This window comes from Amblyomma maculatum, chromosome 11 (assembly GCF_055883805.1).
Source record: "Amblyomma maculatum isolate TAMU_Amacu chromosome 11, ASM5588380v1, whole genome shotgun sequence".
In the NCBI taxonomy this organism is placed as follows: domain Eukaryota; kingdom Metazoa; phylum Arthropoda; class Arachnida; order Ixodida; family Ixodidae; genus Amblyomma; species Amblyomma maculatum.
The window spans coordinates 21,831,057-21,857,378 of record NC_139354.1 but is presented as its reverse complement, the minus strand read 5'-3'; the positions used below and the strand labels follow the sequence as shown (position 1 = coordinate 21,857,378).

At 46.8% G+C, this 26,322-nt stretch overlaps 1 protein-coding gene and 1 non-coding gene across 3 annotated transcripts in view; one reads left to right on the top strand and one right to left on the bottom strand.

Moving 5' to 3' along the window:
- Positions 1-20,605, top strand: part of Ubr1 (Ubr1 ubiquitin ligase) — a 65,272-nt gene extending 44,667 nt beyond the window's left edge. Inside the window, exons 23-27 of one of the 2 annotated variants that reach the window (XM_084584846.1) lie at positions 1,286-1,447; positions 2,486-2,700; positions 5,536-5,758; positions 11,008-11,131; positions 13,772-20,605. In XM_084584846.1, the coding sequence (XP_084440972.1) occupies positions 1,286-1,447; positions 2,486-2,700; positions 5,536-5,758; positions 11,008-11,131; positions 13,772-13,971 (924 nt within the window). In that variant the 3' untranslated portion in view covers positions 13,972-20,605. Of the gene's footprint in view, positions 1-1,285; positions 1,448-2,482; positions 2,701-5,535; positions 5,759-11,007; positions 11,132-13,771 lie in introns of both variants that reach the window. The other variant, XM_084584845.1, reaches the window with a different exon arrangement.
- TRNAS-AGA (transfer RNA serine (anticodon AGA)) lies at positions 14,609-14,682 on the bottom strand. Its single transcript has one exon. It is a non-coding gene; the product is annotated as a tRNA-Ser (tRNA).
- Positions 20,606-26,322: the final 5,717 nt, after the last annotated feature.

Sequence of the window (26,322 nt, the reverse complement as noted above, 5' to 3'; positions counted from 1 at the left end):
AACAGAAAAAAAGGTAGGGGCAGAATATTTCCAAGCTTTGAATTACTGACAGCCGCACCTCGTTAGAACAGGATTCAGTCACACTGGAAGCATGGTAAAGGCTTCAAATTGTCAGGTGGCCAGGTGGGCACGTCAGATGGCTGCAGCTGTCTACTGAACAGGGTTAATTGGGTGGATATGAGAGAGGTCTTTGCCTTCCACAGGATGCAGTTAGGTTGGTGACAATGAATTTGGGCTGAATTGTTGCCAGTGAAGTAGAGAGGGTGTCTGGCAGCCCAGTTTGCTCGTGGCCATCGTGCAAAGAAAAACTGCGCAAAACCTGGGCAGGATGAGGTTACGCAGCTGCCGAGTCTCACCCTGATTAACTTTAGGCAGTTCATAGGGATGTTTTTCGGTTGGTGTTTCTTTTTTCTTGCCACTTCTTACTGCATCAGTTTGGGTGGTAGCATTTTTTCCATTGCATGACTTAAGAGTGATGAAAAGTGGACCAAAGGATGATATGTGACACGAATTAAAGGTTGCTACCTGTCTCAAATGATTTAACTTTATGATGTAATTGATTTTGCTTGGAAGACAATTCTGGGCTGTAGGCAGGATTTGAAAATTTGAAACCATGGTTCTTAGGCCGCAACCCAGACGCGCTATCGACTACGCCACGTGGGGAATGCTTGCGCAGCATGGGAGCAAGTGGGAGTCTTTTGCGTTAGTTAAATGGGATCTTGCGACCGAATGCTAGTGAGTTTGTGTAGCATTCAAATATAGCAGTTAAAATTTTTCTTAAATAGAACATACAGTTGCACCACTGTAAAAAGATACAGCAATACGAAGTTGAAACATTCTTGCCACATGTACCGGAAAGTACAGTAGCTCTATAAAGCTTAATAAAGAGGCTTTAAGATATGTTGCAAACACTACCCTGCCTATGAAAATCTAACCACCTGTTTGTATTACTTATGAGTATTCTCAAGTTCCCAGCCAAGTACATTGCTCATGTATTCGAAGTGGTTAACCACTCACACATATCAGATTGTTTTACTGATTTTTCTTGTTAGGCCGTTAGGTTTACGTTTCACCTTTAGCGGATCTTTGTGGAGCTCTACGCACAAAGCACGTGGCTTCTTGTTATTTCAGTGGGTGATCTATCTGTCTGGCATTTGTGGTCATTGGGCCCAGTGATAACTTATTTTGACGTAAAGTGGCGCTTGTCTCGGGAAAAGAGCTGTCAATAGTTACGGTTCAGTTTGCAGCCCGCGGCCCTGTTTGCAATGATCACTGGTCCACCCAGGTGATACTCACTGTGGAGCCACATGAAGAGAAGATGGAGACAGACTCCGGGCTTCCTGGCGAGGAGGAGCAGACCAAGCCCTCAGAGTCGGACTCGAGGCTGCTGGACTTTTGCCGAGAAGTGCTGTCTGCGGCCGGAGTCCTGCAGGAGAATCCATCGATGGTCAGTAGGAGACTTTGCTGAGTGCCCCTCACTGGTGCTGCAACCTTGGATGCTTGTTGTATTAGTAATAATATTGGTACTAGTACTAGTATTGTCCTTCTTTAGCATGGCTGGCGGCTGGAAGTTTGAGGGCTTTCATATGGGCACGTTAGGGTCTCGATCCAATCAAGGGAAGATAGTGGGTCGAACAGCGCGAAAAGTCGGAACACAAGAAGAGACGCACAACAGACGAGCGTCTCTTCTTGTGTTTCGTCTTTTCACGCTGTTCCACCCACTATGCAATTGTACCAACTCACCCAACTGTCCATCCTACTTCAAGGGAAGATGCAAGATTGCTCGTGTCTTGAATCTTTAGTGGATGCTAAAGAAGCCCGTTTGGAGTGCTCTTAAGTAGCTGAACTGTAGTGTGAGGCTGTTTTTTGAGACGTCAAGTGCACTTGTCTTATGAACACTATTGAAAGAATTCTGATGGGAATCTTTAGTGGATACTAAAGAAGCCCGGTTGGAGTGCTCTTAAGTAGCTGAACTGTAGTGTGAGGCTGTTTTTTGAGACGCCAAGTGCACTTGTCTTATGAACACTATTAAAAGAATTTTGACGGAATGTGCGTTTTTAGCCTGTTTGCAGGGCTTTCTTTGTTTGGTTGAAAGCAAACTTTGCCATCCCATAATTGTTCTTGGAATTTTAGAGCTGCATTTTTGAACAATAATAGCAAATAATCACCTAATTAGCTGCACCTGCCAGTGTATCATCACTGTGGGTGGGTGCAAGTAGCTGCCATGCTGTGAACTGGTTCACGCTTGCTTTGTTCACGGCGTTACTGGTCATGAGGTTGCTGTGAACACAGTCTAGGCCAGTGTTCGTATAGCACCAGCCATTCTCAGACAGTGAATAAAAGTGAGGAACTCCTCAAATGTCCCCTTACCTGATGGTGGTGCAAACTGTTTCAGCTGCTGCGCTGATGTGGGGCCCGAATACGCATTGCTACCTACATTGGTATCTCTTCTCCTTACGTCCCACTGTCTTCTTTCCTGCAGCAGCTGAATAGCCACTTTGTGGATGCCGTGCATGAGGGCCTGCGCCCCTTCCTCCGGTGCAGCGCCATCTTCCTTCACTTCCTGGGCAGCCGGCCGCCACCCAGTGCCCTGTGCGTGGCCGATGGTGACACCTGGGACACCCTGTGTGAGTTCCTCTCCGTGCCCACCGACCTCTCCTATGTGCTGGCACCATCCGTTCTCCGGCAGCTGGCCATAGGGTGAGTAGGCAGCGGGTTGGATGCATGTGGGCATATACTACAGGTGTTGGCTGCACTGCCTGCCAGTTACAGATGGGGTACGGTAGAATCTCGATGATTACAGTTGGTCCAAATTTTGGGGTGATATGAATTTCTGAAGTGTCCCGGACAGTCTACATTGTGCAGAATATGTTACGATTAGGGATTATACGAACAGTTTTTTAAGTCCGCGCGGGTGATACAAACGCGGGACTGACACAACCACCCATGAAAGCGAATAAGCACGTGCAGCTGCGAGGAGGGCACCTCCTCTCTTTTCACCCCTTTCCCACAACTCGTGTCCTACGGCACTGGCCGAACAAGCTCCTGGGCTGTCAGCAACATGTGAGCGATGTCACGCAGTTGCTGGTTGTCCTATGGCATCTTGCAAGCTACCGGAGCTTGTTGCTGCCGCATGGCTCCCCCCCCCCCCCCTCACCTCTTCTTTTCCCCCTCCCTCCGCCGATACATCCCTCCGTTTGTCCGTTTGCTGCTGGCCTCAGTGACCTGCTGCTGTGTGTCGCGTTCTGTGAAGACGACGGCGTGATTGTACAAGACGCTAGCTAAGTGTATGCGTCAAAGTCGCATGTCTCGAAAGCGGAAGGCCTTTGCTTTTAAAGAAGCTCGAAATTTTGAAAAAGGTTGATGAAAACCTGAAGAAAAAGCATCTCAACTTGGCAAACAAGCTAGGGCTAGCCCTGTCGACGCTGTGTGTTGGGCAATGGGACGTCATTTTGAAGAATGCTCAGCATTTCAGTGTCAACATCGAGCAAGCAAAGAGTGCTACACATGTGAAGTTGCCTCTGCAGTACATTCCACTGGGAGTTAATAGACGACAATGACTGCTTTCGACACTTGATATGACCACAGATGTGTTGTCCCGCGTGTTAGACTCCGTGGCACCACAAACTTGCAGCGCAGCAAGTGTTTGCACCAGAAAGGGCAAAATGTAACTGGTACAAATTTCCTGGTGCACGCACGCACGCACGCGCGCGCGCACACGCACACGCACGCACGCGCACGCACGCACGCACGCGCACGCACGCACGCACGCACGCACACACACACACACACACACACACACACACACACACACACACACACACACACACACACACACACACGCACACACACAAGAGAGAGAGAGAGAGACAAAGTGATTTACAGTATTTTTTAGTTTGTACTCGACTACCATATTGCCCAGCTGTTTAGCACGGTGAAGGAACAGCGCAAGGGACGGGACACAAACACACAAGGAAGCACAAAAACAAGGCATAGTCAGCACCTTGTGTTGATAGTTTGTGCCTTGTGTTTGTGCTTCCTTGTGTCTCTGTGTCCCGTCCCTTGCGCTGTTCCTTCACCATGCAAAACCAACTAGCCCGCCAACTCGCTCTTATTATTAATCCCAGCTGTTTAGTTTTAGTGCGAATGCACTATGTCACAAGATCTAACCGGGTGCGTTCAGGATGTGCATGACAGGTACTGCGCCTTTCCTTTCCTGTAAACCAGTTACTAATGAAACATTAGTAGGGTATGTAAAAATGATAGTGATGATAAATAAGAAATACTGAAAACATTAATTCATGATAATTAGTGAGATAGCGAAGGAAGCAAAAGCTAATATAAAATAAAATCTTGCAGCGTGCCATGGTTGCCTGCATTGGCGCACCGCGCAATTGCTACGGCACGTTAGACCATGCCAGGATGGCTAGTGAGCCGGGTCCTTCTACTGGCTCGGCCGAAGAAGCGGGCCATGCCCAACGTGCTGAGTTGGAACAGGAGAGAAGACGCCGTAAACGTGAACAAGTTGCCTAATGTGTATACAGTAGCCGACTGATTTTTTGGACTCCAATAATTCGGACTTGCGCGATATTTCGGACTTCATTCAGGAAACCGTCAAAGTTACTTTTCGGATTAAATTTGAGTGGGGCTGACTCTCAATAGTTTGTGAATTCAAAATTATTAATGCCAAATTCATCGTAGAAATAATGGAAATTAATTAGGTAACAAGCGGCGGCAGCCGCAGAGCTGGCGAGCAAGTGCCGAAAATTCCTAAACTTCGTGCACACTTCATTTCTCTCCCCCTGAACCGAGTGCCGCCATCTTGATCGCGTTTTTTTGTGTATTCTTGCGCTTTCTTTTGCCACCCTCGGCAAAAGCGGTACGGTCGAGGCGTGACTGACTTCCGATGTGGGAGCCTCGCGGCAGCTTTCAAGTTTCCCGCACTTGAATTCAAGGCTGCGATTGGATGAAGGATTTTGATGACAGAGGCAGGCGCTATGTTGAACATGCGTGGGAACAACTGATATTTCAGACACTGTAATGTCCAAAAGTTACTTTTCGGATTAAATTTGATGCCAGCAATACTGTGGAGATATTTGCTAGTCAATGTTTTTTTTTTTTCGACATGAAATAGACGCGAGCGGACATAGTTGTCACAAACTCGGTTTTACGCAGCCGTGAAAGCTTAGGCGAATCGAGTCATTCGGACGAACTAGCTTAGTTGGCTCTTTGTGCTTCATTGCCATTGGAAGCAGTGGCAATAACGAAATGCTCGGCCTTGTCATGGTGGCTTTTATAACTCACGTGTTTTATACTGTGTGTTCATTGTGAACTAGCAAAGTTTGAGAAAGCTTGGAGATGAGGATAAAAATTGATGAAGGATAAAAAAAATGAACAGAAACGTATATTTTGATGACAAAGGCAGGCGCTATGTTGAACACGCGTGGGAACAAGTGTGGTAACCATGACTATGGTGCGTGCGAGTTCAAGTGCTGCTGTTGCCATTATCCCCTGACTTACCTGCTGTCCTCACAGGTGGGCATCGCATTCGACAGTGCCTGCGCAACTGCGCTCGCCGCGGCTGGTTCGGCACCCCGTGCAGCCCAACAGGCTGATGGAGTTGCCGAACGACTTCAGCGAGCTGATCAACGAGGCGTCCCTCTTCCGCTGCCCCAACTCCGACGGCGATGACTCGCGCTCGCCCACCCTGTGCCTGGTGTGCGGGCGACTGCTCTGCTCTCAGAGCTACTGCTGCCAGGTCAGATAATGGAGGAGGAGGGGGGCAGGGGCTCAACTTCTCCCCATAACCCATAATTCTTTCCGTAACCCATATAACCCATAACTCTCCCCATAACCCCGCTGCACCCTTTACTGTGTGATGTGAGTGCACGTTAAAGAACCGCAGGCGGTTCCGAATTTCCGGAGCCCTCCACTACGGCGGTACCTCATAGCCCGAGCAAAGATCTGGGACATTAAACTCCACAAACCAAACCACCCTGCACCGCACTCCTACTCCGAGCATACATGATGGGGCACAGTGACAAAGCCTGTCTCTTTCTTTTTTATTCCTAGCTTCCATTGCAAAACCATGAAAAAGCTGTCCATGAGTGTAGCATGATAGGACGAAAGTAAATGTTTTCGGCTGCCTTTGGGGTAGGAAACGGCAATACACGTAGTTGCTGATAAGCAAAGGTGGGAGATGTTAAGACTTGAGTCTGTTCATTAACAGGTTGAAATACAAATAAAACCATATTGAAAGAGAAGAAAAATGGGACAGAATGCAGGCTGGCAGAATAAATACCTTGTCTGGCACGATGCTAAATTTCTACCCTGAGGGTAATAATAAATAAATGGAGCAAAACGTAATCTTTCAGTGTGGTTCTTATGCTCAAGAGCTCGGTCGGTTCGCCTACTGGCCCATGATTTGGTGCAAAGAGAACTGCTGGTATTAAGCATGAAGCCCAACCACTACAAGAGAGAGAAACTCTTGTAATCAAGCTGAAGTTTCTTTTGGGTCTTTGATTCTTCGCTGAATGTTTTTACCCGCGGTTCATCCCACAGGGTGAGGTATATTAGGCCTGACGTCCAACAGACGAGGCTTTATATTATTGTGTAGTCATTCAGCAATGAAGAGAACTCCAGCAATGAAGAGAAGACAGTGGGGTTGACTCTCGATAGTTTATGAATTCAAAAGAAGCCATGAGTTTGAATTGCAGTGAGTTTGCGATAATAGCAGCCTTTCTGATGCACTTTGTTTTCACAAAGCCAAACCGTTTGTTCCGGTAAGCCACCAGATTAAGTGGCGCATACTGGCCCCGACGCATTTTTGGTTTTCCAGTTTTGTTGCATCCGGATTGCTAAGGTACTTCTACACCTGTAGAGGGAAATGTGCTGGCTGAGAATCTTGAGGCACATTGTTCCTAAGGAGAGGCACGACCTTTGAAAACTGAAAAATTGCAGAGCAGTCTATTTTTGGAAACTTATATATTCCGGTAGTATGTCTTATAAACTACCCTGTCTATAATTATTAATGCCAAATTCGGCATAGAAATAATGGAAATTAATTAGATAACAAGCTGCGGCAGCCGCAGAGCTGGCAAGCAAGCGCCGAAAATTCCTAAACTTCGTGCACACTTCATTCCTCTCCCCCTGAACCGAGTGCCGCCATCTTGATCGTGTTTTGTTTGTGTATTCTTGCGCTTTCTTTTGCCACCCTCAGCAAAAGCGGTGCGGTCGAGGCGTGGCTGACTTCCGATTGGGAGCCTCGCGGCAGCTTTCAAGTTTCCCGCACTTGAATTCAAGGCTGCGATTGGATCAAGTACGCGCTCCGCGAGAATGCGGGGGATCAGGCACCTGCTATTGGCTGCTGCCCCCACGCGCCGTCTGCTCTAGCTCTTTGCTCTCGTTGGTTGTCTTTGCACTTTGCGCATTCCGTTCACCTTTCGCCATTTTCGTGATCGCCATCTTTACGATCTCTCATCATGCCCTCTGAATGGTTTCGTCTAACATGTCAATTGTTGCGTAGTCGCTCACGACACGCTTTTAGTGCACGGAAGCAAAGGCCGACCGCATGACGAAGTGTGCCGCCAACGACTGCATCGACGCCTGCAGCATCCTAGCATCTGTTACAGTTGAACTTGGAAAACAAGGAAATTTAGAAAATGGGAAACTTAGAAAGTCTTGCCCTATGATACGTATCCATAAATTACCGCAATGAATTTCACAATGAAAACGCATTCTGCAAATTCTCCAGGCTTGGACCCATATGAGCCATATGATATACACCTTTAAGCTCTATGAAACTTAGTAGCGTATTTACTCGAATGTAACGCGACCGCGAATGTAATGCGAGGGGTTACTTTACATGCTGTCCAGTGGGAAAAAAATAAAACCACGAATATAACGCGAGGCTTACAGATGCAAAACAAAGTACCTTTAATGAACATCGTGGCCAACATGTTTATTCACCTTCCTCGCTTTCAGACTCAGAGTTCTCGGAAACAGAGTCCTCCTTTTCGCTGTCGACCTCCCAGACGATGTAATCCTCTGTGCCATCGAGGTCATTGGATATGCAGCACTTCTTGAACGAACGACCATGTCGTGAGGCAGGCTGTACCACGCGGCAGACACCCACTCAGCTATCTGAGAAGCACACGGTCGCTTGATTCTGCCGGAGGGCGTCAGAGCCTGATCTTCCTGGATCCAGTCGTTGTACAGTTTCCGTACCCTGTCCTTGAACGGTTTATTCAGACAGACGTCCAGTGGCTGCAGCACAGAGGTCATGCCTCCGGGAATAACTACAAGGTGAGTTTTTGTATTCTCCAGCCTCTTGTTCACATCAGGAGTCAGGTGTCTGCGAAATGAATCCAACACCAGGATTGATGCTTGGTGAAGAAGCGCGCCTGGTCGACGGCACCACACGGTTTTAATCCAGTCGAGCACCAGCGATGCCTCCATCCACCCCTTCTCCTGGCAGCGGACGATAACATTCCTCGGGAACACCTCCTTCGGCGTAGTCTTGCGCCGAAAAATTATGTACGGCGGCAGCTTGTGGCCATCTGCTAGGCACGCCAGCATCACCGTCAACCTCGTTTTTTCGTTCCCAGTGGTCCTAATACGGACTTCTGGGGCACCGTGAACAGTTGTGGCCATCGGCATGTCCAGATACACCGCAGTCTGGTCGGCATTACCAATATGCCCCAATGGCATATTCGACGAACGGCGCAAGTTGATCACATAGCGCTGAAATTCCTGCAGCTTTCCTTCAAAGTCTCCCGGTAACTTCTGCCGTATCGATGTTGTTCGCCGCAGAGAAAATCCATTCCTTCTCATGAACCGTTGGGCCCACCCACGAGATGCCCTGAACTTCTCCGAGGGTATACCCATCTCCCGAGCAACGTCTCTAGCCTTCCAGCGGATCAGCTCGACACTGACTCCCATGAGACGGTTGCGCTGCTCGATAACAAAGTCCGCCACTTTTTTTTCCAGCTCGACGTGATGGCCGTGGCGAGGCCCACGAAATCCTTTGCGGTCGGGCTCACATTTAAAAAGCCCCTCCCGTTGCAGCCGCCACCCGCGGATGGTTGACTCGTTGAGATCAAGTCTTCGAGCTGCAGCAGAATTCCCGAGCTCTTCAGCTAACAAGATCGCGTTTCTCTTAAAACGAGCGTCGTACTGAGCACGACGCGTTGCCATCGTGTGCACTGAATCAACACCGCGAAAGACTCCACAAGAACACCACGCGTTGAGCGCAAGATTGCAACGAACACAAAGAACGGTTTGGCTTTGGATGGATGGGGATTTGGCCTAATTTGGCTCCGTGGTACCCATGTTGCCAACATAAGATAGCAAAACTGCGGAAACCGAAACCGAATTTCGACCACCTGGGGATCTTTAACGTGCGCTGACATCGCACAGCACATGGACGCCACTTCATTTCGATGGAGGCGAAACGAAGTGGCGTTCGTGTGCTGTGCGATGTCAGCGCGCGTTAAAGATCCCCAGGTGGTCGAAATTACTCCGTAGCCCTCCACTACGGCTCCTCTTTCTCTCTTTCCACTTTCATTCCCACCTTCCTCCCTTCCCTTACGGCGCGGTTCGGGTGTCCACAGAGCAAGTGTGACAGTTACTGCGCCTTTCCCTTCCTGTGAACCAATTTATTATTATTATTAGCTGATAGCTTCGAAATGGCTGCACCGCGGCACTGCTTTAGGCCATTCGAAGAGCAGTATTCGATTATAACGCGAGGGTAGACTTTAAGCGGAATAAATCTTGGAAAAAACTCGCGTTACATTCGAGTAAATACAGTAGTTATTGAAACGTCCATGCTATGGGCCTACCCTAAACATTTCATTGAGATATCTCAACAAAACAACAAGGGATATCTCATTGAGATATCTCAATCTTCTAGGGCTGTTTTCTTAATCACTTTTTTGCCCAGTGTAGCTACTTAGGTCACCCATATCTCGGAAACCACTTTTCAGATTTTAATGAGGTTTGTATTATTTCATACCTCACTAAATTTCTGTGGGCAAGACGATATTATTTTGTCGAGACATTGGGTCTGGAATTAATGACAAACAATTAAAATTTGTTTAACGCAAGTCTGTAGAGTCTCCAGGCCTGTCCTAAGGCACTTATGTAAACCATTTTGATATACCCCTCTAACTTGAAAACCAGTGAACTCAGCTCCAAGAAACTTGGCAGTTCTTCAAATGGTTGTGCTGTGACCCTACCCAGAAAATTTCATTCAAATATTTCAAGAAATAAAAAACGTTGGTGCCCATTGGTAGCCTGCCCCCTTAAAATATTGCTCTTAATTCGTGTGCCCTCTAGGTGCTATAACTTGTGAGAATCTGTCAGTATACGCTCAGTGGAAGCGATGAAGGTCTCTTTTAGTGGTAGGATGTTTTATATCAACATGATCTGAGGTGGTTGGTGTCGCTTTGGTTGGTTCTTGGAGCAAGGACGCTAGGTGCCCGTGCACCGTGTTGTGTCGGTGTGAATTAGAACCTAGGTGGTAGAAATTTGTAGAGCCCTTTACTACGATGTCCTTCACAGCACGGGTTGCTTTGGGATGTTAAACACCGTAAGAAAGAAACCTTTCATATTCTGACGCATCCACTTCCCCAACACTTCGAAATTTCCGGAGTCCTCCACTACGGCGTCTCTCATAGCCTGAGTCGCTTTGGGACGTTAAACCCAGCAAACCAAACCAAACCAAACCTACCTTACCTTAGTACCTACCTTACCTTAGGTTAGTACCTACGGTAAGGATGACAAGGACCTTATGTTTTGTAAGCGGACATTTGGCTGAAGTGCTTTATAAAATGGGGTAATACTGAGGCTGTGGTTGTGCCGAAATTACTATCACTGTAGTCCACTTGCCTGGTTGCTTGACGGCTCTCATTTTGTGGCTTTCCTCCACTTGCCTCATTGCTTTCCTTCGTGACGCTCTCCAAAAAGTGGTTACCTAAGGCAGGAAGAACTCTTGTGACGATCATGCAGGTGGAGGTGGGTGGTGACCGGCTGGGCGCCTGCAACCTGCATGTGACCACGTGCGGGGCCGGCACGGGACTGTTCCTGCGCGTGCGGGATTGCAAGGTGCTGCTCCTGGTGGGACGCACAAAAGGTGGCTGTCAAAAGCGTATACTTGTGCGGCAGTTTTGCTGGGCCTACAGTGCAGAAAATACAGCACAGTGATGCAGGGCAGACAGACCGCGAGATTATGGGGCCTTTTAAAGGGGGACCTGGGTCGTGAACAAAATTTTCCTAATATTTATGCTATCATTATGAAATCAGTAGTGCCTGTGTAAATTTCTGTGCTGATTTCAAATAAGTTGTATATTTCTTTCTACATAAATTTGTTCAGTAGTTACAATAACCGTGGTGTTTGAAATTTTCGGGAAGCTTGTAGAAATATCTACTGAAGGGAAATTTCTAAAAGCTGTAAGGATCTGTTCCTGAATGTCTAAGGAACACAATAAAACTACTTTTATGGTTCTGCCTTACTTCCAGCCAAAGTTATGGGAGTTTGAAGTTTCAGTTTCGCAAATGCAACCTCCCCCTTTCTACAGCTTCATATGCTTTCAAAATGTTCATGCAGCGCAAACTTCTTATAAACAGCTTTGTTGTGTTCCTTGCACAATCACGAGCCAGTTAAGAAAAGGAATCATTAAAATCTAAGGAGTAGAAGAGCCACAATGCCACCCGCAAAATGGAAGGGTAGGCAAAATTTACATTTTGAGAAAAATGGAAAAAAACAATTGCAGTGTAAAAAAAAACCAGGTTTGTAACATTTGTTCATTCTTTTTGTGCTCATTCCAAAACTGCAATCTGTGTATTTACCTAATGCAGGTAGTTTGAAATATATTAAGGAAGCTGGTCTTTTGTTTGGAGGAAGCATGGTTAGTAAACATTAGATCTGGAGAAGATTTTGATCCCTAAATAATCTTGAATCACAAAAGACTGCAATAAAGCATAATTGAGCATTCTAGGATGATTTGGAAGAAAGTTTTGGCTTGTCAAACTTTCCAAAGAAAAAACTAATTTTGGTGACTGGGCCAAATTATTTATTTTGATAATTTTGCCAAACAGTGAAAAGCAGTTGCAGAACTTATGATTTTATGTTTCTGGCAAAAAAGAGTTACAGCGATAGCTGCTATAGAAGCCGAGATATCGCTCCTCTAAAATAATGACTGTCCAAAATTCAATTTTGAGAAATCAGCGAAAAATGTTTTTGGCATATTTTTGAATAACCAAGGCTAACAGCAACTTCATAAGATGAGGTATGACTGGTTTTTGGTGTGAATGCACCGTTTCCTATCGAGATAATTGCCCCTGCAACTCAGAAGGAAATTTATTTCGACTTCGTTTGCGATTCCGCATGCCGCGTGTGACGCCGTTTCGCGATCGCCGCTGCTGCCACGCCCACTAACTTTTCCGAGTGCTCTTTTTTTTTTTTGTGCCCATGAAAACTGCTTAGGTATCACTTTTTCATCTGCATCGTCATGATTAGGATGCTCGTACACGGCAGGAATCTCCTCAAGGAAATCTTTCGCTCTCCTATCTGTGGTGCGGAGCGTCACCGGCCCTTATCGGCCCATCGCTCAGCGTTGGCGCTTCGTTGCTGATTGCGGATAACAGGATGCCGCGTCACCGGCGCGCCTCTTTTCTCTACCTTTGTTTTTTTAGGCCAGTATGACGCTAGAACCTAAATATTGTATGTTTTATGCCGTGGTCGTGACGACGGAACGTCACTAAGCTAGCTAGGCCTAACTATGTGACCTTTTCGAAATGGCGCCAGGCTGCTAGCATTCGACGCCAACAGCCAACCAAAAGTGGTCATTTGAGTCACATGCCTTTGGGACCCAATAGCAGAGCGTGTTTCGCGCAGTTTTGGCCCTTTGTTTTCCGCTTAGGGAGTTTGCTCACGGACACCAACCGGAAATATTTTAAATCACAATCTTTTGAATGAGACCAAAATGATGCCGGTTGAGCGTGTGTTTCTCGATCGGCGGCCGCTCAAAACTTAGCGTGATTTTACCTCAATTTAAAGGGCGAAACGTTCTGATTTGTAACTTTGGAATGCTGTAATGTGCGAAATAGGTACTATTTTTCAACCAAAATTTGCAGATTGTTGTGGAAACATCTCAGGACCGCAAAATTGAAGAAATAAAAAAACCAGATTTTTAGACCGATTTTTGGCCGCGAAGACCCGTGTCCCCCTCGCCTCGCTAGTTTTCAAGCTGCCCTGATGTCATCGGTGTAGACCTTCTGGATACAGACGGGACTTGAGGTTTTGCCGATACGTTTATTGACCATCCAGATTATTATTCTGGACAATCCTCTACCGGTCATTCATTCCACTGAAAGTGCTGGTTTGTTTATTTGACAAGCTATTTCGGTGGGGAGGACAAATATTTGAAAGTTCAGATTTCTTGTGGACAGCATTAGCTGATCGATTCCATTCGCACTGCGCTCGTCTGTTCACTGTCAAACATCCTTTCTGAAATCTTACAGGAGGCACAGGCTACTTTTGACCCAATGCGAATTAAGAGATTACAGGAGACACCTAAATTCCACCTTTGCTAGACTGTGTCAGCTGCTAGCTACCACCTCCCAGCTGCCACCTGCCAGCTGCCACCTGCCAGCTACCACCTGCCAGCACCATGCACACGATTTTTAACTCAAAATGTGTAGTGCCGGATTTTTGGTAAACGGAGCATTTAACATTGTCGCGTTAAAATGCTGTGTGGCTATTCCTATGCAGGCTGCTACCTGCCACCTCCATACGTTGACGAGTACGGCGAGACCGACTTAGGCCTGATGCGCGGCAACCCGTTGCACCTGTGCCCGCGTCGCTACGAGCAGCTCCAGCAACTGTGGCTGTCGCATGGCATCCCCGAACAGGTGGCACACGCCCTGGAGCAGTCAACGGGGCTCTCGTCAACCAACTGGGCCCTCATGTGAACCCACAGCATATGATGTGCATGGATCGTGTTTGGGTACTCTGGAGCCCTCCCCCTTCTTTATGGACAAAGAAACGTAAAGACTTTGGAATCCCTGCCAAAGGATGGTGGCTGGACATCGACACCACAGTTTCGTTCGCCGCTAGGACGATTCACCGCACAAAAAAAGGGGTAGGAGGGTCAGCCCCCTGCTCTCGGACATCTCATAGGTGTTGGCAACATCGTGGTTTTAATGAAAAAAAAAAAGTGGAAGTAAAAAATGTTTCAATTTTATTCTCTCCATGGTCTAGACCGGTGTTTTGCGAAGAAAATGTGGTTGCGAGAAGGCAGGCTTGATTTTGCAATTCTATGGACATATGCGTGAATTGGTCTGTACCCTCTCCATATGCAGCATGCTAGGACGGGCCCTGCTGGTTTGAGGAAAAATGGGCGCCATGTGGACGGTATACAATGGCTTTCTAGAGCTTATGGGCAGCTGTGCGAATGGAGGTGTCGATCGAATATTTAGGGAAATCCCCCAAGGTGGAGTAAATTTGTAATAAGGGAGTAATTACTCACTGGCATCCACCCAAGCCCAGCCATATGGCTACAAAGGAAAGCTATACAGCTTCCTCAGAAACTTCATAGTTAAAGAATTCATCCTGATCCGGGAATCGAACCCGGGACCACTGCCTTTCTGGGGCAGTCGCTCTACCGACTGAGCTAACCAGGACTGTCAGCAGATCAAACGGTAGGGCGAGAGCAGATTGATCTACAACTCGAAGTGGGAAAGGTGTTGATCAAATATTTAGGGGAATTCCCCAGGTCACTTGTTGGGAGCTGGCTTTTCCTGGTCTTTGAGAAACAGTGCCTAATATAGGTTGACAGCTCAGTTCTCGTAGTAGAGGGGGTCTCAAACTGACTTCCACAGAACCTTTTGTCCCTTCAAGCACATTTTGAAGCTTCCTCAAGTTCTGAAGTCCTCCTAGTTTATTCTGGAACTGTTCACACCATAATGGCCGAGGACAGTTTCACTTTACACGAAGTCATTGTGATTTAACATTGCTCCTCATTAAGGAGTCATGCACTTCCATGCTCCTTATTGCACGCACATCAACTGGGAAGTGACGGAAGTTTGGACATTCAGGATCCCCTGAGCATATTTCGGGATTATATAGAGATTCCCAAGGCTTAAAAAGAATAGGGGAATTGAAGGCCTCTGGAGTGCAGGGTGGCAGTAGCTTATCTGGGCACGGGAGTGTAAAGAAACAAAAAGTTTAAACCTGTGGCGCTTTCTCAGTTGAAGGTTTGTGAACGGTCGTGCAGCTGCACAGCTATTTATAATAGTGCCATTACTCAGGCAGCAATATTGGCCCAATATTGGTACTTGTTCATAATGTTTAGCCCTACATTGGGCCAGTTAATTGCCGATGGATTGCTGATGGTTGTTCTGCCTGTGTAGTTGCTCTCTGTGGTGGCCAAAGACGCCTGACACTTCAGTAACGCTGAAACATGGGTTTGTTGGTTCATGTTCCTAGCTCTAGTGTACTAAAGACAAAGGAGAGAGAGACGAAGAGTCTTTTATGCACCACAGTCAGAAACATCCAGCACCTGTGTTGGGACAGCTTATTTAGCCACACGCTTGCCCCAATTCTTGTCCCACTTTAAGAGCGGTCGCTAAAACTGCTTCCCACTCTATCAATGCGATACTAGAGGAAGGCACTTGCTGGTGCTAAAGTTTTTACTTGCAGATTTGTAGTTGGCAGAATTAAAGGCGTGTGTGTGTCAAACAGCTTTGCACCCTGAACTTCCTTGCATTTGCATTAGCAAGTAAAGGCCGAAGGGTGCTACGTTAAGTGCACCAGGGTTCATCCAATGCAAGCTATTTCTGCCTGAAATTGATTGGATCATATTCACCTTAATCATTGAAGCATACATGCTACAAGTTAGTTTTTGTCTTTGCCTTTCAAATGCAAAAGTTCGTAAATAATAGCTAACATCATGCTTGTAATGGGAAAAGGCCATTTGGAAATATTTACCTGTGTGAGGGCTTTGAGGTGTGCGCTTTCTTTCTTGGGCGTGATTAGAGCGTGTTATAGTTAGTACATTTGAAATCCAGCCTTTCGTGAGCCTGAACTTGGAGGCTTGTATCGTGGTGTGTGGTAGTGATTAGTGTCAGCGCACATGAGTTAGGCATGTGTAGTTTGTGGGGCCACTGCGGGAGATTTGTTTTGCTGCGTGGACGAAATATCAGTGAAATACGCCAATATGGCTTTCACAGTCATCCCTTTGAAAACGAGGTCCTTTGATACGTTTCTGCACCTTCGTTGGGGGCACACATCATACAAGAAGCCCATGAGTGGTGGATTAAATAATTAGGTTAAATAATTAGGTATGAAATATTTTTTCTGGCTGCTGCCCCTGCTCTTTGGGAATTGACAAGCGTTCCCTGCAAGGCAGTGGCCTATCTACAATGGGGCACATATGGGGATTATGGAACTGATTTGACTTTTCATTGGGGGCCTGCGTTGATTTCTTCAGGTTATGATTGCTGTTCTAGAGCTGATACAGAGATTGTTTGCTAAGTCCCAGATTGAATGGACATTGTCATGCATACCTTGCATCTTATATGTAAATCCTAATTGCCATCAAAATTTTCTCATTTCTAAAGAGGTCCATATACTGACCGTCTTGTTTGCTTGCTTTGTGCAACAATATTCAGGTCTCTTGGGTGTTTTGGGGATGTGCGTTGTTTTACCTATCGATGTGTGCATGCTAAAGTGTACGTTAGTGGCACCATAAATGTTCAGCAAAAGTTGAATCAGGGCGTATCTTCGTTTGGTGTATACCGTATTTACTCGCATAATGCTCGCACTTCTTTTCGCGGAAAATTGGTGCTAAGTTGGGGGTGTGATAATTATGCGGGGAAAATTTTCGAGCAAATAATTTACAGCGCTAAAAGCAAATTTAAATAGGTGCGAATCGGGATTCTTAGGTCAGCTATTGTAAATATAACCAAAACATTACTTTCAAGCAGAACTTACCCTTGTTATAAAAGTACAGGGTCGCCAAAAGCACTTTATTTACCGCGCGAAGCCTCATCATCACTCCCCGCGTTCCGTGGTATAATGCTCACAGCAGACCATATAGTTCTAATCTTGATCAGAGACTTGATCAGAGTCCGCGTCGACACTGCAATCGCTGTCTCCAGTAGCATACTACGCAGAACTCGTTGGCGCCGAAGTGCCTACTGGCAGCGCGGTTGCCATGCTGTAGACCGTACTCGAAAGCTTTCAACTTAAAAGCAGCTGTATAACTTGCGTACCGCCCCACCGCAATGCGGCACCAAGAACACTGTAGACGGTGGAACAAAGCAAGCAACACGTACTGAATGGAAGGAACAATAACAATGAGACGCGGACACATTTTGCAAAATGGCGACGACTGCGAGCATTATGGAGTTAAAAAAAAAAAAAAAAGGACGAGCGTAACCGATGATAATCATCTACCCGAGCACGCTATCGCCGCCTGGTGTAGTGCGTGCACACAACGAGGCTAGCTAGGTTCAGTAGCGCTCCAAAGATGGCGCTTGTTACTACTAGCAGACGACTCTCACGGTGGTAATATTGGTCGTGCGATGATTATGCGAGGAAAAAAAAAAAATATTTTTGACGGCCAGTGTTGGGGGTGCAAGCATCATGCGAGTAAATACGGTATTGTTTGATATTACGTCTGACATTTGCAGGATAAGCATTTGACTTTCTTCTCGTCTTCTCAGCATCGCATAATTGTGTGCTGTGAATTGTTCCTTTTTTTTTTTTTTTTCCTGCATCCGGGCTTTCTTTTTCTGGGATTATTGTCGCACTTTTGTTTTGTGGACAAGTTCCAATGCTCAGTATGTGCAGTTCTTTTGGATTGTACTTAGAATGCTCACATTTTTGCGCTGACAAATGGCAAATGTTATGAGGTGTTGAAGGTGTAGTGCTTAGTCTTTGAAACGCGTGCTGACTGCAATAACAAATCCCACCGAAGTTGAAAGGATTTGATGTCACGCTGGTGCACATTGGTTCATAAGTGTGTGCATCAGATTTGAAATTGTTGCAGTACAGTGTTCACCCAGCCTCGTGAACACAGTACCATCTGGCACTGTAGGAGGCCATTGAAATTTTGCACTCAATCAAATGAGTCCACCGTATACCAAAACACGACATATTCGTGACCCAGTTTTTGTGGTAAATTCATCTCAGATCTGTGGCCAGTGAGGTTGGCTGAAGAGCTCAATGCCGCCAGTTTTGGCAGCTAGGAACACGTGTGATTATGCAAAGATTTGTTTTCTTCTTTGACAAATCATTCCTGTAACTTGCAAGTGCAGTAAACCCTCGTTAACTCGAAGTTGTAAAATCCGGGAAAAATTTCGAGATAAGCGGAGTTTCGAGTTAAGAAAAATGCCGAAAATTTCTGGTGACAACCCCTGGCGATCTGTCGCGTGCCGTCGCCAGTGCCTGTTGTTGCCGCTGGTGCACACCGCACGGAGCTACGTGACTCTGCGACAGAGGCCTGTTTTCAGCATTTGTTACCACCCTGTCGTCGTTTGGTCACGGAGATTACAGTTACGCTATATCCCATTTCTAACACTACATAGCTTGAAATACAATAACACTGATGAAAATTTTTACGCATTGCGTTTAAAAAACAAAAACGAAAAGGTCGCAGCGCAGCGATGTGCTGCTACAGATGCATACTTGCATTGCAAGCAGTGGCTTTCTCCTGCTCCTTTCGAAAATTAACAATATCTAGCCACACTAGCCTTTTTATTTTCCTTTACTACCCTACCAAGCTTTTACTGAATCGTCTCGATACACCCATATATGCACAGATCAGACGAAGTGAGCGTCTGCAGGTTCTTTTCTCAAACCGGACTAGGAAAACAAACTTCGCCTGCAAAAAAACAAAACAAGAAAAGCTAGGACAGAAATTGAGTAGCCCAAAGCCTTCTGCGATTGGCTGCCTCGCGAGCTGCTTCCGGGTGAGACGCGAAATTTTCTAAAACCCCAGAATCGGAGCTCGACAGTGACGAGTGAAAATGCATTGGCAGCCCTCGGCCCGTCGCGCTCGTCGGTGCTCCACTGCATAAGGGGAGCTTTTGTAATAAATGCAAAAGAATTCTCAGGAAAAACTGAATTTTATTATTTTGGAAGTAATGCTTGCCTGCTTCGCGTTAGCATTCGGCCCGACAAAAGCGTCCTCGAGCTGCTGAACGCATCGCATAAGCCGTTGGTCGCCGCTGCTGCATTTAACTTCATTGCGGGGCAAGCATTGCGGGCACCACATACACAACAAAAATCAATGCTTCGTGCACATAGCACGATGAAACAGAACCACACAATCACTAAATCGCTCTTGCCGCTATGCACATGCGAAGGGCAACTGACCGAACCACGCTTAACTGGCTGAACTGACTGCCCGATAAGACCCATCAGCCCCCGCGCACGTGAGCGGCGCTCACATGACTGCTCTAAAAGCGAAAAACGGCTGCGTCTGCGGGAATTTTGTATTCGCTCTTCAAACGTAACCGTGTTCGGCACTCAGTACAGGAACAAAACGCTCGCTCGGAGCCCCCATCACCTTTCGGTAATGGCCTTTGCCTTAAGTTCTTCCGGTCAAAATTTCGAGATATCCGCATTACGCCCGAAAAATGCTTCGAAATAAATGGGAGCTAATACATAGCACCTATGGGAGGTGAAGGCGCAGCGTGGAAAATTTTCGTCTTAACCGATTTTTCGAGATATGCGAGTTCGTTAACACGAGGGTTTACTGTACACAAAGAGCGATCTGCTACTGACATGATTGTAACAAAGTGTCTCTTTGTAAACTAAGGCCATTATAATTAATCAGCTTTTAGACTTTAGTTCGAGAAGTTAAATGATTTTGTTGGAAGAATGTTCGAGACCCTAGTTTGAGCAGATGGAACTGCTTTAATATAGTAGTTGCAAGGTGCTTGTGGTATTGCATTTGGGTTTAAGATGCTTTCTGTAGCTGTGCTGATTGAAGCTTTGTAGCTCGATTTAAAATGGCACCCAAACCTCTCTTTATGGGTCTTGTAGAGCAGTATCTATTGTCATTACTGCTACCTCATTACTAGAGGATGTAATCAGAATGTGACGGTTTCACTAAGTAAGTTTGATGCTTCACAAAGGCCTGCTTGCACAGCTTACTCAAAATTACTGCTGCTTAGTTCAGAAGGCATCATGATACGTGGTGGTCAGAAGTGTGGGAATGTTCATATCAAAGTGTCCTCTTCAGCACTGTTCACTCCTGCCAGCACTGCGAATTCTCAAGATACGGAAAAGGCCTTAAGGAAATGTCCCGTTAACATGCTCCTGAGCCAGGGGCGTCACCCTGTTGTAATGGTGACTTTTTCTGTCTATCTCTTTCTCGTCACTTTGTTATCTGTGTGCACAGAATGGATGCGAAATGGCCTAGACGCCCATTTTTAATTCTTGGTGTGCCTTGCGGAATGTTTGGGGCGCACTTGCCGTGAGATGTGCTTGTGATCACCCTTTATGTGAATGCTATAATTTTTTTTTCTTCCTTGGCACATCTAAGGTGGTGTGGTCATGCTCGATGACATTTAATAAAGAGTGCTATATTTGGGACTGGTCTGGAAGCTTGTGCGATGTGACGTACACATACTGTCTTTGTCAAAAGATGCAAGTGCACTTGGTGTACTGGCATGCACCTCCGATAACAGTACTGTCAACACTCGGCACATGGTGGGTTACAAATTAACAGATGGTGCCTCACACATTAAGAGGCACGCTTAAATATGTGACCTCTCGTGACTAGTTCATTGGTAACTTACGAGGGAACACGAGTACGCAAATGTACAAGGTCTATTCTGAAAGTAATGAGACTAGTCGTAGCATTGCGCACGTATGAGCGACCATGTCAGTGACCATGTCCGTGGCAGCACTTTTTGGCTTGGTGTTGTGCTTCGCTTTCTGGGTTCCCGTTTGGTTGATGCATCGAGAGCCCTATGAAGGGCTGGAGTCTCGCATGACGCATAGCAAAAGAACTGACGTTAACATGATTAACATCGCAGTGTTCAGCCGGTTTTATTTCCACCCGTGGCGTAGCCTAGCCAGGGGTAGGAAACTAGAAAGATTCAGTTTCAACTGCTGTAGCGCACCTGGTGACTGAAGGAAACTGATATTTATAAAGGAAGGATTTGCTGTGCATGTATGCGGCGCAATAAGATTAAAAATGCTATTGGGTGCCCTGGTCTGCAGCCGGCAGCAGAGGGTTGAGTACTAGGCCCAACCATGTAAAGTCTTCTGGCGTCTTTGAGCAGAAGCAGGTGGCATGAAACTTTATCGATCAAGTCAGCCCCGCTGGTTGCACCGCCAACAGGCACGAAGAGGTTGCTGAACCCTTTAATTACTACTCCGACACACTTTTCAAAAGTCGAGATAAACAGGACACCACACTAGCAGAAATTACCGACTAGTACCTACCGAAAGTTCCTTTCAGAGACTCAAGATGTGATTAATGGCCCGATCAGAGTGGAGGCGTGTCGATGCAAGATTTTAAAAAATTAGCTGTGGTTTAGCTTGTGGTTTAACCTGGAGTTATGTGAGAGCTATCTGCATGGCTACGCTTAGGTTCAGCTTGAAAGCGGACATGGCTTTTGCACATAGTCATTTGATCTATGGTTTCAGCTTTATGCCATAGGGGGCACTTTTGACTACTAAAGTGCGATGAGGCGAAAGCGTCTGTTGTGTGGTGGTCTGAAGCCCTCCAATACCTCCTCTTTCTCGGTTTTCACTCCCACCTTCGTGGTGACGCATAAGCTACCAGCCAACATTTAAAGCATCGCTTTAACAGAGCCATATGAATGTGCCTGCATTGCCTAGGGGTAATGTGAATGCAAATGTTTTGGCAGGCTGATTGTGATATCATCCTTCCATATGAAGGGAGAGACCAGAGTTGGCAGCTCCTGCCAAATGTGTCGGGAAGCCCTACGTCTAGTTAGTGCTCGGCCATGTCAGCTGCCAGCTATACCGCCTCCCACGACCTCCTCCTCTTCTTCTAGCGGTTGCTAGGCAACGGCTCAAGGTCAGTCAGACCACGACGAAAGTGCAATGATGGCGAAGTGGCTGGCCTAGCGTAGCTCTCGCTACAAAATGTTAAAAGGAAGGTTCCTGGACTCGATGGCATACTTTCAGAATTTTAGCGACGAACTCTATCTCATACTGGCGGCAGTATTTGAAGACATCTGGAATCAGAAGCTGCTCCCACCTAGCTTCAATGCGCCGCAGCAATTTTGTAATATCCAAAAAGCCCTGCAATGACTCCATCCCCGACGTCGCGGATTTCAGACCGATAAGCCTGCTGTCCACCGATTACAAGATCATTGCCCGAGTTCTTGCCCACCGTCTTGGGGTGGCCCTCAGAGACTTAGTTGCCGGTCACCAAACCTTTGGTTTCAAGGGCCGCTCTATTAGCACAATTTATCCACCGAATGAGGACTATTAGATGCGAGGCGGCGTAACTTAGAAATGGCGCCCTTGCTGTCATCCAACCCGATTTCAGGAAACACTCGATCAGGTCGACCGGAGCTATCTCTTTGACCTCCGTTACTGCAAGATTGGTGCCGATCGACATGGGGGATCCAGTGCTATGCTGAAGCAACATCCATGTTTTTAATAGTGAATCGGGCGCGCCCATTAACATAGGTCGGTTCGGCAGGGCTGCTGCATGTCGCCTCGCCTTTACGCCTGTCGGTCCTTGCCTCCACATCTGTCTCAGACTTAAAGGTAGGTAGGGACGAACTTCGTGTACTGCCGCACTCTGACGACGTCTCTTATCTGCAACGCAACATTCCACGTGGAAGAGGGGATGCGCCTCCAACAGGTGATGCGCCTCCACCACTGTTCTGTCGCTTTTCTGGGGTTCAGCTGAACCTTGGTAAGTCAAGGGGAGTCTGGCTAGGACACTGGCTCAGGAATCCGCTTGACTAAATATTTCTCGGGATTCAGTGGAGCGACACAGCTGGCCGGTTTTTCTGGGGCTCAGCTGAACCTCGGTAAGTCAAGGGGAGCCTGGCTAGGACACTGGCTCAGGAAACTGCTTGACTAAATCTGCTTTCTCGGGATTCAGTGGAGCGACACAGCTGGCCGGTTTTTCTGGGGCTCAGCTGAACCTCAGTAAGTCAAGGGGAGCCTGGCTAGGACACTGGCTCAGGAAACCGCTTGACTAAATCTGCTTTCTCGGGATTCAGTGGAGCGACACAGCTGGCCGGTTTTACTGGGGCTCAGCTGAACCTCGGTAAGTCAAGGGGAGCCTGGCTAGGACACTGGTTCAGGAAACCGCTTGACTAAATCTGCTTTCTCGGGATTCAGTGGAGCGACACAGCTGGCCGGCACCTTGGAGATATCTTTCGGAACGCTGAACAGGTGGACGACGGACGCCAAAGATAGCAGCAGCAGAGAATAAACTTCTGTTATGCAGGAGGGTACTTTTCACAGTGCTCAGGCCTGTAATTCTATCCTATAACCTGCTGTCCATTACTCAGCCCGAGCCTCAACTATCAACAACAAATTATTCTCCACACCCTACCGTATCTGGACGTCCGTCTTTATTTGCCGTTCCACGTACGAGCCAATGCGGCGAACGAATATATTAATGCGAAAGCATTACTTCGCTATGTTCACAGATTTCTGTCTACGGACCGCGTCGGCCAAATCATGTCGGCAGCAGTTGTAATTGAAAAGTGTTAGAGATTAATGAGTGGTGTCAATTAATAAAAGACGTAATATGTCTGAAAATATAATTAGGCCAATAAGTTAATTAGGCAACTAATTAGACGCAGAAAATGTACAAGTAAAGGCGAAAATGGTCTCATTAGCCAATGGCTTGGTGCTACATTTAAATGTATCAAAACTAAAATAGTTCAGTCAGTAAATTGGGGTGATGTCAAGATGTATCAAACACTAAATAGTGATTTAAATCAATTAAGGTGTCGCCAAGGATGTGACGTCACGCAACCTGAAGTTGAGCAAAAAAAAAAAGTGCGTAGGAAGGTATTGGCGCGCAATTTGAAAGTAGTTCACTACAGTACCAAATACTAAAATGGGTAAACAAGTGAATTAAGCAACCAACAGCAGCATCCGTGCTTTCGCATTACTCCATATGCCGATTATGCAGCGCTCTTTAATTTTTTATTCTGAAGCCTCCAGCCATGCGGACTAGGCCTCGTTCACGTGGAGCTAAAACGTGCGGTTCAATGGTTCCTGTATTTCCACAAGCAGTCTGACACCGTTCAGCTAGCAGCTCTCGAGTCACGGCTCTATTCACCTGGCACAATTTGACTGGCGACACGAGACCGCTTCGCCATGGCAACTTCGTTACCGCCTACTACAAAGTGGCGCGCAGACCCTCGAATGGCAGAAATTTTCTTGAGGCTACTTGAGTACAGTTAAACAAGACTGTATTAGGATCTTGTGCATAAATTTACTCCTACCGCCACTCTACAGAGTTCCCCCGAGTGGAGTGGGTTCGATCGGCCGGCGTTCTGAGACGTGCTCAAACGCTCCCAGATTCCGCCAGTCCGGGCGCGGCAGGTGGGGTTTCTTCCTGCCATAGGCTGCATTTTGAAGTTTTATTATTACCTTTGTTGCCGTTCTAGGCTGTCAATAAGAGCTTTAAAATTGAACCATGCTGTTCAGACGACGCTGCAAACATTCCCACTGCCCAACCAACCGCCGAAAGCGACTAGGTTCGTATAAGCATGTTCATCCTCGCGCGCACGTCTTAAGAGCACTTGTGACAGACGTGTGCGATCGGTATACCCATCCTTGGTGTAGCTACTGGGCGGTTAAAGTCCGTTGTATGATCGCTTCCTTCGCCTTCCGCATGCATCGATGCGGATGACCAGTACGCTCAAACCATACAATCAACGCCCAGCCAGCGTTCGCCGAAAGTGCACCATCCAACTCCAACTGCCCCGCCGGGGTGGCGCAGTGGTTAGGGCGCTCGACTACTGTGCCCAAGGACGCGGGATCGAATCCCGGCCTCGGCGGCCGCTTTTCGATGGAGGCAAAAAGCTAAGCGCCCGTGTGCTGTGCGATGTCAGTGCACGTTAAAGAACCCCAGGTGGTCGAAATTTGCGGAGTCCTCCACTACGGCGTCTCTCATAGCCTGAGTCGCTTTGGGACGTTAAACCCCAAAACCAAACCAACTCCAACTTTTTTGCAGGGTTCGCGTGACGGCCGAATTGTAGCTGTTGGCTGCTTTCAGGTGATGTCTCAGGCGCGCTTTAGAGCCATACCGACGTCATAATGGTAAATTTCTGCACTAGTCTCGTGAAACAAAAAAGAACTTCCACTAGGGCGTATAGTTGCTGACAAAATCATCTGAAAATGAGCCGGCTGTGGAGAGCTTAGAAAAATATCTAGGCAGTGTACACATGAAAGCCATGTTTTTTGTCACGTCGGTTTGGCAGCCCTCCGCGAGGTTGAAAGCGGGAGGACATAATAAAGAGTGGAGCCTCTCCCTTCTGCCCAGTGGGCCACGAGGAGGTTTTTGAAATTGGTTTCATTTCGATGCATCGCTTATTTGTGAAGGCCGCTCTTTCTAAGCTAGGCGAGGTTTGAGAGACAAATTAAAGGACCCAGGAAAAGTTGTTTGCTAATTAAAACAAGAAAACGCGCACAAGCAATAGGTATCCAACCAGTACTCTCAGTAACTCAAACATTTTTAAGCTAGCTTCATTAACACGGAACGTATGGGCCATCGAAAATAATGCTCCTTCTCTCCCCGAACTCAACCCATGCCGATGCGAAAGAAAAAAAATAAGAAAACAATTAAGCTGTGACGGTGTCCTAACGCGTGCTCCGTTCCGCCCGCGAAATTTGGGAGCCTCCAATGAGTGGTCGCGCCCAGCGAACCCCAACCCAGTCAAAAAACACTATTGGAACCAATTGGAATCCCAATGGGTACCAATTGGACTCAATGGGTTCTGTTGGAATTTTCTTTCCAAATGGGCAGTCCAATTGGACCCTCCAATGGGTTCCACTTGGAATTCCCATTCCATCTGGAACCCATTGGAAAGTCCATTTGGAAGTCACATTCCAAATGGATAGTTCAGTTGGTTCTATTTGGAATTCTAGCATTCCAATTGGTTCCAGTTGGATAGGACAATTCGATCTGTTACTTGTGCGAACTCTATAGAGTGCCATTTGTACATAACTATAGTACTAAATAAGTTCATGTTTCAAATGAAAACTCAGTTCGACGAATCTTTGCCAACTGCATAGCCCAATCGGTCAAACCCATTGCATCCAATGGGTCTCACCAACTGAGTTCAATTGGT